The sequence below is a fragment of the Girardinichthys multiradiatus genome, chromosome 6 (assembly GCF_021462225.1).
Source record: "Girardinichthys multiradiatus isolate DD_20200921_A chromosome 6, DD_fGirMul_XY1, whole genome shotgun sequence".
Classification (NCBI taxonomy): Eukaryota; Metazoa; Chordata; class Actinopteri; order Cyprinodontiformes; family Goodeidae; genus Girardinichthys; species Girardinichthys multiradiatus.
The window spans coordinates 38,392,392-38,407,762 of record NC_061799.1 but is presented as its reverse complement, the minus strand read 5'-3'; the positions used below and the strand labels follow the sequence as shown (position 1 = coordinate 38,407,762).

The window sequence follows — 15,371 nt, the reverse complement described above, 5'->3', positions numbered from 1 at the left end:
TCTCTTTGTGTGTGGGTGCTTTGAGTAAGAGTTCATTTTATCTGTCTTTCTCAGCTGCCTCAACGTGTAAACTGCGTGTGTGAATGTATCTATAGAAAAGTCTGAACTTGTGAGCTGTATAATTGATTTATTTTGTGTGTTGTGTCTGACTGTTATGGATAAAAGGACGTGTTTCCCTTGTGCATATGAGTTATGTGCCTGTCCTTGTCCGCGGTCTCATTGTTTCCCAAAACCCCTTTGTTTCCCTCTGAGACTTACCAACACAAAGGCATTCCGTATATCCAACAGATAATCTCTTAATTTCCTTTCTGCACGTCCAGAGTCGTGTTTTGGTGCATTAATGTGTTTGTTTTTGCAGACTCCTGCGAGGGCCTGATGGTGAAGACTCTGGAGAAGGATGCAACGTATGAGATTGCCAAGCGCTCCCACAATTGGCTCAAGGTGTGTGTATATGTGATGGCCACAGTTACCAGGAAATAATCCATATTTATTGTACAAGTTGAATGAGCAATACTGCTTCTCTTATAAAGTAATCATATTGCTAGAAAATTCTCCACCCGGCTATTGATCTAGATGGTGCTACATAAATAGTTGTACAAACCTTAAACATGGGGGCAGCATCCATTATATCTAAAAACAGGGGTGCCTAACTACAGTCCTCGAGGGCTACCGTCCTGCAACCTTGAGATGCATCCGTTCCTCATCACACCTGAGTGAAACGGCTGAATTCCCTCATCAGCATTCAGTCATTCAGCTCTGCAGAGGCCTGGTAATGAGCCCGTCATTTGGTTCAGGTGTGTTGGAGAAAGGATGCAGCTAAAAGCTGCAGGATAGTAGCTCTAGAGCAGGGGTTCCCATACTTTTCAGCTTGTGACCCCCAAAATAACAGTGCCTGACTGGCAACCAGTTATAAATACATAGAATTTTCACACTCTGGTTATTTATAAAATATAGAGTGAAATAATTATTTGTATTTTTAAAGGAATTTATTTTTTTAAATGACATTTGATTATTTACTTTGATCAAATATTATTTAGTTATTTAATGGGACATCATACTTATTTATTTCATGATAAATCTATATGAGAGACTGCAAACAATTCATCCAAACATTGTAGTGTTTCACTATTTCATCAAAATGCATTGGAAAAAAATCACTAGGTGACATTTTTAAAGCCTCATGAATACAACTATTCTTCACCACTGTGACAGATGGGTTGAAATGGGAAAAGCATTCGTACAGTTTTCAAAGTCAACCCCATTTTACTGACAAATTATTCATTAATGCTGTATTTTTTGCAGATTGGACAAATCCTAACTGGGATAAATGCTGTAATTAAAATTTAATTGCTGGTTTTATTTAAGTTTTTTCTTTCACCGGGCAGCCCAGAATACTCAGAAAGCACACCCACATGACTTGCTGTCAATCTGTAAACAATGATTTTTTTCTTTAACTGAGTTTTGGTTGAAACCGTCGATTTCTTTTCCTGCACGTCACATTAGGAAAATACATGTAATCCTTACCTTTAGGGTTATGTCTAATTTTAAACCAATTTTTGGCTAAAATAAATAAATAAATCTCCTAATTCTGAGTTTTTTTTTCTTACCCTATCTTCCCAGTTGAAGAAGGATTACCTGGACGGGGTGGGTGACACGGTGGACCTCTGCGTGATTGGTGCCTACCTCGGAAAAGGAAAAAGAACAGGAACGTACGGTGGCTTTCTGCTGGCCTGCTACGATGAAGACAATGAAGAGTTTCAATCAGTCTGCAAGGTTAGACTGTGTTGATTATGCTTCATCAAAAGTGCTTATTGTATACAGGGTTTGTACGGGTGCTTGAAATCATTGAAAATGCTTGTATTTACCAAGGTGTTTTCAAGGTTGGGAGTCCTTGAAAATGCTTGACATTCTAATTGCACAGTTCTGTAATTAAGAGCACTTTAACAGTTTGATTTAAAACCTTAATTTGACATTTTTGTTAAAGGCATAAAATAGAGAGCGATCATTTTGCCTCTAATGAAGTCTCAGAAAGCCACGCTACCGTTCAGAGAGGGGTTGCTCCTTTTCGTAATAGCGGTGTGTGAGCAGTAGACATCAAATGATTTAAAGACCAGCCGCTGGACCGGCGGCGTCCTCTGGCTAGCTATGAAGCAGATGCACTTTGAGCACGTAACTGTGGCTTGGTAGTCACGCACGTCTCCGGTGAGCGGGAGAAAACAGTGTGCCTGGTGGGAACTGTTTTTAATGACTGCTGGCTCTGACGGGCCAGATACAAAACATGGTTGAGACGAGGACCAATTCCTCCAGTAGCGTTCTGCAACATATGTAAGAAGGACCTTCAGCTCTTCTCGATGGGAGAGTCTGCATGCTCGAGCATTAAACCATAGTAGTGGGAGGGAATGTTAAATTTAACCTAGCTTGTAAACAATTGCAAATTGTTAGTTTGAAGGATGGATCGAGCTAGGGTTTTATGTCGTCTACAGGACTTTAAAATGTGCAAGAGCAAAACATTTTATTGAAAATGCCACTAAAGGTAGTTAGCTAATGGTTTAATTGCGCAAAAAGTAGCTGTGACTCGGCATTGTTCCATCATGCGTGCTGTCTCTGACGTCTTTCTGCCTATATGTCCTTTTCATATTAATACGATAATCAGTTTCACAGTATTTTAGATTGTTGATAGTCCACCTTCGCGTAGGGAACGCTGTGTGTGCCGTGGTTCTAAAGCTCAAGGAAGAAAAGGCACACAGAGATACAGACTGCTCTGAAGTTTGGTGATTTAAAAGTTTTCAAATTTACCTTGAAAAGGCTTGAAAAGTGCTTGAATTTTCCTGTGGGAAAAGTGTAATAACCCTGTGTATAGCTTATAGGGTTTTACTGCTACTTTTTACCTTCTCAAGCATAAACTACAGAAACATTTCTTGGGTTAAACACAATTTCTCATGAATCATATCACACATGCACTGAAAACAAGGCTTTTATGAATTGAGTTTTCTTATAGAAAAAACAACACATATCAATTTGTTTAGATGGCCTTGTATGGTGTCACATTCCTGCCGAAAATCAGAGGAGCGTATTAAGCAATCACAAAAGTGCATCTTTTAATCGAGAGAGCGCATAGCGTGCGTGCACCTTTATTCGAGAGCCTTTGAACGCAGCACGGCGAGCAGTAAAACACACACCCTGCACCCATCTGTTCGTTCTCGCAGAAAAATTACGCTCTCTCGCTCTGTTTAGTGGGCGTATTTGTCTGTTGGGGGCAGAAACTGGTCTGATTGGCCGGATATTCACCTCATATCCGGTCGCAGCCAGCACAGGACATTGCCTTATAGGAGAAGAAGAAAAGCAGGGAACGTGACGTGGATTCAAAGCGTTGAAGAAAACGAGGAATAAATAAGAAGGTAAGGAAAGGAAAAGTTGGTTGCTGTTTGCAACAGTTTTTTTTTTTTTTTTTTTACCAATGAACAGATGAGTGCTGGGTGTGTGTTTTACTGCTCGCCGTGCTGCGTTCAAAGGTTCTCGAATAAAGGTGCACGCCCGCGATGAGAGCTATGTGCTCTCTCGATTAAAAGATGCTGTTGTGATTGCTTAATACGCTCCTCTGATTTTTGGCAGGAATGTGACACCACAGCCTTCCATTCTTGGTGTTGGGCAGCACAAAGAAGGCTCGTTTCACACAAAAACAAAATATTTCTGATGTGTGTCAACATTTCAGGAGACGTCATGAAGCTCTCACCCTCACATGCGTAGGAAGTGGGATGATTGGATTAAAAATTGTATTTGTAGTTCGAGCAACTTTTGGACCCAACTTAGTTTAGATACATACTTGTATGTATTATTTGTGTGTGCATGTGCAATGTAGAATTTAGATCAATTCTTTAAGGATCTCTCTGTGTGTCACTTCATCATGGAGGATTTCTGGAGTGTGCGTTTATCTTCTGGCTACTTTTCTGAGAGTGTGTTCTTTTAAGAGTCGGTTTTCCTCTCAAGTCTTTGGAAGAAAATCTTTGTGCCTTGAGAATAAGTGCCTCTCAAAATAAACGATAAGCTTGTTGTGAAGCTTGCACGACCTCTTTAGTGTTTTACGTATGAAGAGCTTAAACAAGTTTTGCAGTTTGTTCTCTGCTCTGTCCTCTAAAATCCCTCCGTCTCCATTTTCTTTGGATCTTTTATGTCTTTATCCCTAAAAAAGAGATTTAGTAAGCTGTAAGCGCGCACATACAAGACCAATAACTGCATTTACACCACAGCATTCTGCTTTCGGCTGAGGTGCCCCAGTAAACCGAACACAGGCGATACAATGTCAAAATATAAAAACCCAGTTTCAGTGCTTGGAATTGTCCAACTAATGTTTCAAGTCCTAAATAAGAAACCTAATCCTTTAAATGTCCACATATTTGAAGACTTTCTGAGAGGATTATTGCGTTCCAAACTCCTAATGCCAGTTGAGCCGAGCTGATTAATTAGTCATAACTTGATGTGTTCAGTCACTTTGTTGTTTTTGTTTTGTTTTTTTGATTTTTTTACATGTAATTATTTAGCAAAGATTTTAGCCCTGTTAGGATTTAACTTTTAATTTGAGTGTCCTTTGTTTCTCTCTGTTAGATGTGATTAACTTAAAAGTCGTATTTTATGCTTGCTTTTCTTAAAATATTCGGTGCAGAACTTCTCCATGCACAGTAATGTCCCACAAGAGTTTTGGAGAAATTACACATGCTGTCCTCAAATATTTCAATATTTTGTATTTAGGAAACAAACGCACGGTCTCATCACTTGATAAATATATACTTCATTATTATTCTTTTCATTAGCAAATCTTTCAGATATGTAAGACAGCTGTTGCTCAGAGTAATCCTTTTGAAGATTTGATTGGATTTTAATTCCAATTTTTCGTTTTACCTGCTGCTGTTGAAAGATTAGCAACAAGAGTAGCAGCCTGTAGTTTGCACCGCTATGAAAATCAGAAAAAGTTTGCTTTTAACCTAAAATAAAAGGCAAGCATCTTTTTACAACATCAGCCTTAGATTACTGCCGTGCAGAGCTCTAGTTTCTGATCGCTTCAGTTAGTTAATTTCTTTGGTAAGATTTGCCATCTAAAGTCAGTGCAATATTTAAAATTGAGCTGTTTTTACTCTTAAATGGCCTTCATTCAAATGTTCAAGGATTGCTATAGAAAACTTGATGTCCTCAATCGTTCCCACTCATGTTCCTAATAATAACTCCAGGTGAGCACATAGTAAATAAGCCTCTTAAACAGAAATGCTCCCTTTTTGGCTGCCTCTGAGCCAGCCATGTTCCCCAAAAATCCGTGGGATAAAAATGTGTGTTTGACCTCTTCTTCACACCAGTTTTTTGTCCAAACAATAACAGAGCAACTCAGTGTAGTGGTGTTCTTTCTGGATTATAAATCCCGCAGCAAGCTGGTTGCCCAGACAGTAATTCATCACTGCATCACACTCTAGAGCTGCAAAGCCATCTCTTAGCCTTGCATATGTTGACCAATATGAGACTGACTCTATTTCACTGGGCGGTTCAGAGGAGTATCAGCGGCAGGTTGACTCCAATACACACCAGGCTGTCTCAGTCCTTAAAGGGCTTGCTTTTAAGTCCTTCCTTTTCACCCTTAAATCATTCAGTTGTGGTCTATATAAAGTGGAACTGCAATGCTTTGGTCTGAACTCCTTGTTGTTGTGGCTCCACAGGCTTCCCTTTTACCCATGTTCTGAGGTGCCTCTGAGAGCAACTCGTTTTGGTGCCGTCTCTTTAAATTCTGTTGAGGCGCTTCACATCCCGCCCACCTACAGGTCAATGAGGGTTCCACTCAACCCTGTTCTTCCATTTTTGTATTTTGATAACAGAAATACAAGACAAAAATGGCAAAAATTATGCACAACTGTTTATGTAATAATACTATTCAAAACAAGCAGTACGGTTCTGTTCTCAAGGAGCTAGCAGCAGCACACAGCACTAACATAAGCAGAAGACACGACGCTACTCCTATCAGAACAATGACCAGGACCTCAAATCAGCACTATAACTTCATGCCTAAAATAAGGTTTGTTGTCATTTTAGCGTTATTAGCAGCTTATCGCTTTGCTGTGTCCATCGTTTCCATAGACTGAAGGAACTGACACCTTAATAAGATGAAGTCTTTTGGCAAATCTCTCTTGATCCTGGTCCTAGAAGTGTTTCACGTAGACAAATAGGAATTTCCCCACTGATGTGGGTAGATTTCCATGAAAGATGTAATATAACCAGGCACTGCGAAGAGGTTCTGATGCTGGGGCTGCTGTAATGAATTATGTGGGTTAATACAGCCAACAACCGAACATTTAGACTTAACCATTGCACCTTCAGCATACTTGAGCTTGGGCTACAAAATCGCAGCGATCTAAAAACTTGGCGTATACAGGAAATTGATCAGCCGGACGTCCATGTCCTTATTTAGCTGTTCGGCAGCAAATACTGTGACGTAAGAGTTGGAAAAATGTGATAGATGATAGAGAAAACTGAACGGATTGAAAAATATGACCCAAACAGATTATAAAAATATCTCCTCAACACCTGGAGAGACTAAATTGAATTTTTCTGCCCTCCTACAGACTCCATGTACACTACAAAATGTATATAAGAGCTAAAAGGGGATTTTGGCTGATATGTCGTCTTTAAGTGTGGCTTTTTTGTGTTTTGTAAATCACATGTAAAAAGTTGCTGGATTTTGGTTTCATTCTTTAATATTCTACTCATTGCACGTGGATTAATTATACATTTAAACACTTGTGGGGTTAATATGATCATAAAAAAGTTTCATCTGTTTTTTCAATTCTTTAATTAAAACCTGACCATTATTGGTTTGCATTAGGTGTTGATTCCTTTGGGTAAACGCTACAAGATTTCTTAAAGACGTGACTTAAAAATAAAGTATGTTATCGTACGTTAATATATTCTGCCTCCCTTTTTTAAATCAGTGTTTCCACTGAAAACAATCAGGTACAGAAAATTAACTCCTGTATACTATCTACATAAAAACTGTTATGTTTGCAAACCATTTTATAATTCTTTCTTTCCCTTATTGACAGATCAGGATGTAAGGCAGAGTATTGTCTGCTGTTCAGTAATTTTCATCTGTAATTATATTTGTAAAAGGACAGAGAAATGGCTGTATGCTATCTGAATATCTCATGGAAGACTTGTATTAATTAAAATCAAGGAGGACACATTCTGTAGGACAGAAACTGGACGATACACAGCTGAAACTGTGTAAATGTTATTTATCTTCTTTGTGTTGCATGCAAGCAGCACAGCAGTTGTTGTGGGTTTATGCCCTGTGACTGCAGCATCCAGTGCTCCTGTGTGTGCAGCATTTCATCATCCTCTTACTCCCTCAACGCTGGGCGTGAAACAGAGGCAGAACAATAGAAATGAGAGTCAGGATGATGCGTTAGTGTTTGACTCGCTTTTTCTTCTCCCGCCTGCAGATCATATTTATACACATGTCCTACTGAAATGTCCTTGCTGCCAAAGGATCCAGAGCCAATGTTCTTAGTTTAAAACTGAAATGGAAATCTGCACAAAATTTGACTTTGTTTAGATCCAGTTAGTTTTGTAAAGACACCTTTGTTGAGGGGAGACGTCATGTAGTCGACAACTAAATCTTAGGTACGAACCTAGAATAACGAATGCATTAACTGTAAGATGAGGAGGCATTCCCCACCCATCTCCGTTTCATATCTTTGCACCACCCAGAACTTTACAGTAAAAATTTATCTGTATGTAGGTTTTCAAAAGCGTTAAAGCTCAACTCCTTTGAATTCAGTAAACATATCATTCTCTATACTCAAATTGGAACAGTTTTCCGCAACCAGGATTGACGTTACATTCTTTAACACCTTGTAGGCCTTGGTAATGTTATCTCACAGTCAAACACCACTATTGATTGAATTAAGCTGCTGGAGGAATTTGATTATCAGTCCACCAAACAAACAAGTCATTATAATTAGCTCGGTGAAAAAGGTGTTGGGTTCCCACTCCTAACAAACTGTACCACAGCTGGCTTGCTAGGAAAACAGATAAATAATGCATAATGGTCCCACAGCTGAATTAAACACCTCCAAACCTTGAATGCTGCCTCGCTCTCGTACATTTTAACATCTCACGGTCACTTGCAGAATATATCTGCCGGTGACTAAATGCTACATTTTCATGATATGCCCAATTCTTTCCCTTTTCCCTCAGCGTGTGTCATCCTGTTAGGTGTTTTCTGGTGTCTTGGGGAGTTCAAATCCTTTGAGATGCGACATGACACTTTAGGCGAATCAGGCAGACAAGATGCTCGAGTTGTGGGGGGATTTGCTCTCCTTTCTGTGTTCTGCATCCTGCTGCCAAATGTCTGCTGTCGCCCCACGAGGGAATAGATGTATATCTGAGTGTGTGTCTCTCTTATCTTTTCTCATCTCTTTGCAGATCGGAACAGGCTTTAAGGATGAAGATCTGGAGCAACATTACAAGTTTTTAAAGGTGAAGTAGAGCTGCATGAGTGATAAAGTGAATAGCTTGATAAAAAAACGAAATTTCAGGACTGGTTTCCTTTTATTTTCTCAATGCTGTGTTGCTTTACAATCAAAACCATCCTCTTTTGCACAGCTGCTGGTGCTTGGAGAGAATTCAGTTTGAGTTTGGATAAATTTGGTTCGGGTCAAATGTGGTCGAATGATTTCCAGTCATTTCAGTACCATCGAGTTCATTAGTCAGAATTGAATTGGGTCACATGCAGTCCAATTCAATCAAGATTATGATAGAGTTGAATTAATTGGTGAAACATTATCATTCTACGAAAGCCTGGACGATACAATTAAGTCGTTGATTTTGTAGCAGCCCTTCATCCTGAGCATGTGAACAGGCACCACTTCTTTAACAGAAAGAAAGGAACAGAAGGTCCAGCAGAACCAGGGTCAGTATGAACAGCCATATTTGATGACCGGGGTTGAAGTTTAGAGGACAGGGAGGAGACACTGAAATCATAGAAAACCTCTGGGCCAGCAGTACTTTTTATTGAAAAGACGCACAAAGTTTACTCAGAGTAAAAGGCAGAAAGATCTGTCAAGGGTTCCGTCCAGGAAAGAGACGACTAAACAAAGAAGAGCTGAGCCAGGTGTACTTTTTATGCTATAAAAACAGTTGACGTGGTTATTGACAGATTGTACACAATGACTACAATAGCGCAGTCATTGCTTCATAGAGGAAAGGGGCACAGCTAAACAACAAAGTACATTTGGACAATGGCTCCAGTAGTTTCATTAGAGGCTCTACCGAGAAGGTGGGCGCAGCTAAACACCGAAGCACTGAGCCAGGGGTACTGTTTATGAGAAAACAAAACAGAATACTCATCATTAATGGCTTCAACAACTCTTTCATTGGCTTTGTCCTCGAAAGAGGCAAAGCTCAATTCCATTCAGTTTATTTATATAGCGCCAATTCACAACACATGTCCTCTCAAGGCACTTCACAACAGTCAGGTACATACATTCCAATTAATCCTAACAATTGAACAGTGCAGTCGGATTCAGTTATTTATTCAAATTGGATAAAATGTTTTTCTATCTAAGGAAACCCAGCAGATTGCATCCAGTCAGTGACTTGCAGCATTCCCTCCTCCTGGATGAGCATGTAGAGACAGTGGACAGTCACTGGCGTTGACTTTGCAGCAATCCCTCATACTGAGCATGCATGTAGCGACAGTGGAGAGGAAAAACTCCCTTTTAACAGGAATAAACCTCCAGCAGAACCAGGCTCAGTGTGAGCGGCCATCTGCCACGACCGACTGGGTGTTTGAGAGAACAGAGTAGAGACACAAAGAGAACAAAGAAGCACTGATCCAGGAGTACTTTCTATGGGAAGGAAGAGTAAATGTTAATGGATGTAGCTCCTTTAGTAGCTAAACACAGAAATAAATTTAGTTGGTTTACAAATTTGAAAATCTGTAAATTGCTGCTGTTTCACTTTAAAAAAAATAAAAGCAGCGTTGAGAGGAACTGCGCAGGCGTTTTCTGACTTCGGGTGTTAAATTACTTTTTCAATTTACATTAGCGGAGGTTTGTTCCAGAGCAGCGGAGCAGCAGCATTTCAAGCAGTTGTCAACTGCTCTAAAAAAATGATAGCTGTTGAAAAGCCTCACTTCATTTGCTAATTTTAGAGTGGCTGTCGCAGGAGCAGCAGAGAATGAAGCCATTTGTTCAACTCAAAATAAATTTCTAACTATTTACCTATTTTCCCCATCGTCAAATTAATCATTTACAGACCAAGTAAGTATCAATTGTATAAACTGCTGCCCTGTGCAGAAGCACTTCACAGAAGTAATGAGACTGTGGTGTAAACTTTTTTTTCCTCAAACCAATAAAGCCTGTACTGTAGAGGTGTGTAATGAAAGTGATTGATGGTGAATTAAAGCGAGCCAGCAGTGTGGCCAGGCTGTTCTTGTTGCAGCTACGCTGCAGGCCAATAGGACTCTCGTCAGGGAGACAATTGGCTTGTTTACACTGCTGAGAGTGGTGAGGTGCTGTGTATGAGGACTACACTGAACCCTCTTCACTACTCAGATGCTGATTTTTGATACACGTTGGAAGCATTTTAGCCAATAAAAATGGAATAAAAGCAAAGCAGGTTGCTCTGGATTAGGCCCGGTTTCACAGGTTAGACAGCTTAAATTAAATTTCTTAAATATTTATCAAATACTATCCTTTTCAGACTTATTTGAAGTCTTGCTTTACAGTTTTTAAACAAATCTCAGCAATGAGTGACCTCTGTTAGTTTTCCTGTTATTTATTTAGGTTAACCCTTTAAATCTGTAGTTTGTTTTAACTAAAACTGCCTAAAACTGTTTTAGATGTTAAAAGAAGAAATGCTGCTTATTGTTTTCTCTTTTCTTCAAGATGAAATAAACCCATGATAGTCATGCTATTCATATATTTGTATTAATAGGTTACAAAAATTACAGATATACAGGGGTTGGACAATGAAACTGAAACACCTGGTTTTAGACCACAATAATTTATTAGTATGCTGTAGGGCCTCCTTTTGCGGCCAATACAGCGTCAATTCGTCTTGGGAATGACATATACAAGTCCTGCACAGTGGTCAGAGGGATTTTAAACCATTCTTCTTGCAGGATAGTGGCCAGGTCACTACGTGATACTGGTGGAGGAAAACGTTTCCTGACTCGCTCCTCCAAAACACCCCAAAGTGGCTCAATAATATTTAGATCTGGTGACTGTGCAGGCCATGGGAGATGTTCAACTTCACTTTCATGTTCATCAAACCAATCTTTCACCAGTCTTGCTGTGTGTATTGATGCATTGTCATCCTGATACACTACACCGCCTTCAGGATACAATGTTTGAACCATTGGATGCACATGGTCCTCAAGAATGGTTCGGTAGTCCTTGGCAGTGACGCGCCCATCTAGCACAAGTATTGGGCCAAGGGAATGCTATGATATGGCAGCCCAAACCATCACTGATCCACCCCCATGCTTCACTCTGGGCATGCAACAGTCTGGGTGGTACGCTTCTTTGGGACTTCTCCACACCGTAACTCTCCCGGATGTGGGGAAACCAGTAAAGGTGGACTCATCAGAGAACAATACATGTTTCACATTGTCCACAACCCAAGATTTGCGCTCCTTGCACCATTGAAACCGACGTTTGGCATTGGCATGAGTGACCAAAGGTTTGGCTATAGCAGCCCGGCCGTGTATATTGACCCTGTGGAGCTCCCGACGGACAGTTCTGGTGGAAACAGGAGAGTTGAGGTGCACATTTAATTCTGCCGTGATTTGGGCAGCTGTGGTTTTATGTTTTTTGGATACAATCCAGGTTAGCACCCGAACATCCCTTTCAGACAGCTTCCTCTTGCGTCCGCAGAATGAGAGGTGTTTCAGTTTCATTGTCCAACCCCTGTACATACAGCGTTGATTATAGACACAGTAATTAGCTTTTTACTGGCCGGTATACATCTCGAGTTTTCTTTGCTCATTTGCATTAATAAGAGCGCTGCTCTGGTGTGTCGTGGCAAAAAAGGAATTAAAAAAAATCTTGATTAACCAGTCTGTCTACATTTAAAAAAAGAACCTCGTAGCTGACTGCGGAAATGAGTAACTGATCTCTAAGATACCGTGAAGATGATCCAAATGGATCTTTGAGCAGAGCCACTGCTGATCTGCATCAAAAGGAGTCAGCTGAGGCTGTTCGAATATTGATCAGTATGCCGCCTCAGTGTCTCCCTTTTTTGTAGGGTTTGCAGGTACGTTACACTGGGAGGAGAACCATCAGCAGACCCAGAACTTGTCGGAGGGTACTTGGTTTCCCTTCTAGATCCATTACCGCCTTAAACCTGATCTTAGTTAAGAAGAAAACAATATAATTTATGGGAACCTTGTCTTAATTCAGCATTTAAATGCAATAAAATTGAAAGAGGCATTAGTTTTAAAACCAACAGAAAATGGCAAGATTACAAAATAATCTGAATTCAAGCAGATGTCCCAAACATTTACCTAATTTCCACTGAACTCAGAACAAAGTGCTTCAGACAAAGTGCTGTTAGATGGTGTGTTTACAGACTGCAAAAAGTGGAGTATTCAGGTTTTATTTTTATGTTGAATGTAGAAAAAGATTTAGTTTTTTTTTTTTTTTTCTAGATTTAATTTATCAACAACCAGCCGATTAAAAAATAAAATCCTGTTTACCTCTAGATTTTTGTCCAACCATTTGGAACATATCAGAAACTATAAAAAACAGATACACATAGAAAACAGTTCATTATGGTAGAAAATATGCATTTAACAAAACGAAAGTTATTTGTATACTGCCAGTGGGGTTGGACATAGTTTGTTCATCATCCTAACAGATTGTGAGAGAACCTGGTTACCATCCTGCAGGATCTGCAGCAGATGCTTGTGTGCCTTCTAGGGGCGGGCATGCTGTGAGAAGTGTTGTGATTATTAATCTGAGAATATTATTTAATATTAATATTTTATCAAATAATATTTCGGTCTGTTAAGGGTTGTCCTGTGAATACCAGCCCAGTAAGGCAATGGTATTAGGACAAAATCAAAAGGGTGAGCAAAGCTCTGACATTATTGAACAGCATAAACTCTGCACATATATGGAATGAATTCACACAATTTCTTAAAATACAATAATTTATTAACAAAAATAAGTCAACTCAAAGTCAAACATATTTCAATCAACAAACTCTTTACTATGCTAAAACAATCCAACTAAACTACCAAGCAGAATTAAAGAATAAGGAAGATTAATGGGCTATGTACAATATAAACAAGTTGATTAAAGATGATTGGAAATTATGACCAAAAGAATGATGCAACATTACCATGAAATGTTTATGTTTGAGAACCAAAGATTATCTTGAAGAATCTGGAAGTGAAGTTAAGTTAGTCTTGGAACCAACTTAGACAATAATTGGTGTACCTTTAAACAACCATTCACAATGCAAGATCAGATAAAATATTATTTTAATAAAATTGTGTTTTAAATAATGATCTGCTGAATAAAACCAACCTTCTGGATGATCATTTCTCAACGATGTCTAATTAGCTGCCTTTATTTATTAAAATAATATTTGAAGAAATATTAAGGGAATATTTTGGAAAGAGACAAATCTTTCTGGAGAAATGGGGCTTAATGGTGTTTACTTAGTTATCAAATTTAGTAAAATGATGTTAGGGACACATTATTTACTGGATTGAAAACTAACAACCTTCCTGTTAAATATTCTGTAGCAGCAAGCACGTGTTCTTACCGGTTAGCGATGAGCTAACAAAACAAGCTGATAGCTTGGCACCAGAAACAACACATACCTTTAAAATACCTCGGTTAATATAAGGGTTAAAATGCATAAGCGCAGACGGCGCGTTATGATCAATCTTCTGTGTTTAAAATTACCCTTGAAGTAAAGTTTGACTTAACTTTAAAAACACAGAACACAAACTGAGCACGTGTGCTGCAGATAGCCTGCTAACACCAAGATAGCTGAGTTTCACACAAACAAAACCAAACTTCATTAAAAAAAATTGAAAATGTTTAGATCATTTCAATCTAAATCTTTCTATTATTTTTCTGCCCAAACCTAACCTCTGAACCATGCTGAGGAAACGTTGTCCAAGGGGCGAAGTTTGAAGAAACGTCCAGTCAACAAGCGGTTAGCTTTCAGCTAACCTGACCTCCGGAGCTGTGGCTTGAAAGACGGCTCGTTCTGGCTGCTGACCACACGGGTTAACACGATGATGCGGTCTCTGCTGTCTTCCTTCCAGACTGGGAGACCGCGTCTTTGCAGGGGTTTCTCTCGAACACCGTTTGCTTCTGCAGGGCTCAGAGAGAAAGTCAAGCAATGCTTGTATCTTAATTACCCCATTCATGAATGAATACTGGATACACAAACAGCAATTTATTCGTACTTAACTTAGTGCATATGATCGCGTGATCTTATGACACTCTTGGATCCAGTTTGAAGAGTTTGTCTTTTTGCCAGCAAAAAGACCTCCGCGCGCTTAACCTGCTCCTGTCCCGATGGTCAACCGGCATGGAGAGAAAGACTTGTGAGAAGGTTGGGGGGTTTTATGCGGGTAGTGGCATCATGGGAAGTCCTCTGTTACCCCCCCTTCCCCCTTCTGAAGTTGTGCTGAAAGTCTGTTAAATGCAATTTATTTTGAAAGTTCCAGAAAAGTATGTACCGGAGTTTAATGTTGAAATCCATGGCTGTGGGTCCCAACAGAAGGATGGTGACAGGTCCTTATGGTGCGTTCAGACCTAACGCGATTTGAGCATCAGTGGCGTCTGGTTTTCATGCAAAGTCTCTGGGCGACGTGCGTCTCGGGGCATCAAGAGGTCCTGCGGCGCGATGCGTCGTGCATTCAGCACTATGCGTTTTGAGAGTTCAAGCATCTGATGTGCATTTCGCGTGTCCAAAGTGGCAGACGATAGTTGGGAAATCTGAACTTTTGCAGGTTGACGCAGTGGGTCGACCAATCAGAGAAGCTCAGCTTTGTAACATCGTGACTTATTTTATCATGGGACGGAAGGACCATTTTACTATTTACTAGTCATTAACCAGCCTGAAGGCTGAAAAAAAACAAATCAGCTTTCGGAATTACACGCAGGCGGAGCATTGTATTTAATAACATCCTAAACCAGCTCATCACACAAAATCAGCTGGTCAGACGCACAAACATTGCCCACAAAACACACAAAGAAAAATAACACCTTGACCATGAAACGGCTTGTTTGCTTATGACATTTATTGACGGTCCTTAACCGCGAACCAGCGTCTGCAGGATGAGGGAGCAGGCAGAGAGCAGCTGC

The 15,371-nt window shown here is 39.9% G+C and overlaps 1 protein-coding gene across 1 annotated transcript in view; it reads left to right on the top strand.

The window, feature by feature from the left end:
* lig1 (ligase I, DNA, ATP-dependent) overlaps positions 1-15,371 on the top strand; it is an 82,926-nt gene that overhangs the window by 55,632 nt on the left and 11,923 nt on the right. Inside the window, exons 22-24 of the mRNA XM_047368607.1 lie at positions 359-441; positions 1,621-1,773; positions 8,461-8,514. Of these exons, the coding sequence (XP_047224563.1) occupies positions 359-441; positions 1,621-1,773; positions 8,461-8,514 (290 nt within the window). The remainder of the gene's footprint in view (positions 1-358; positions 442-1,620; positions 1,774-8,460; positions 8,515-15,371) is intronic.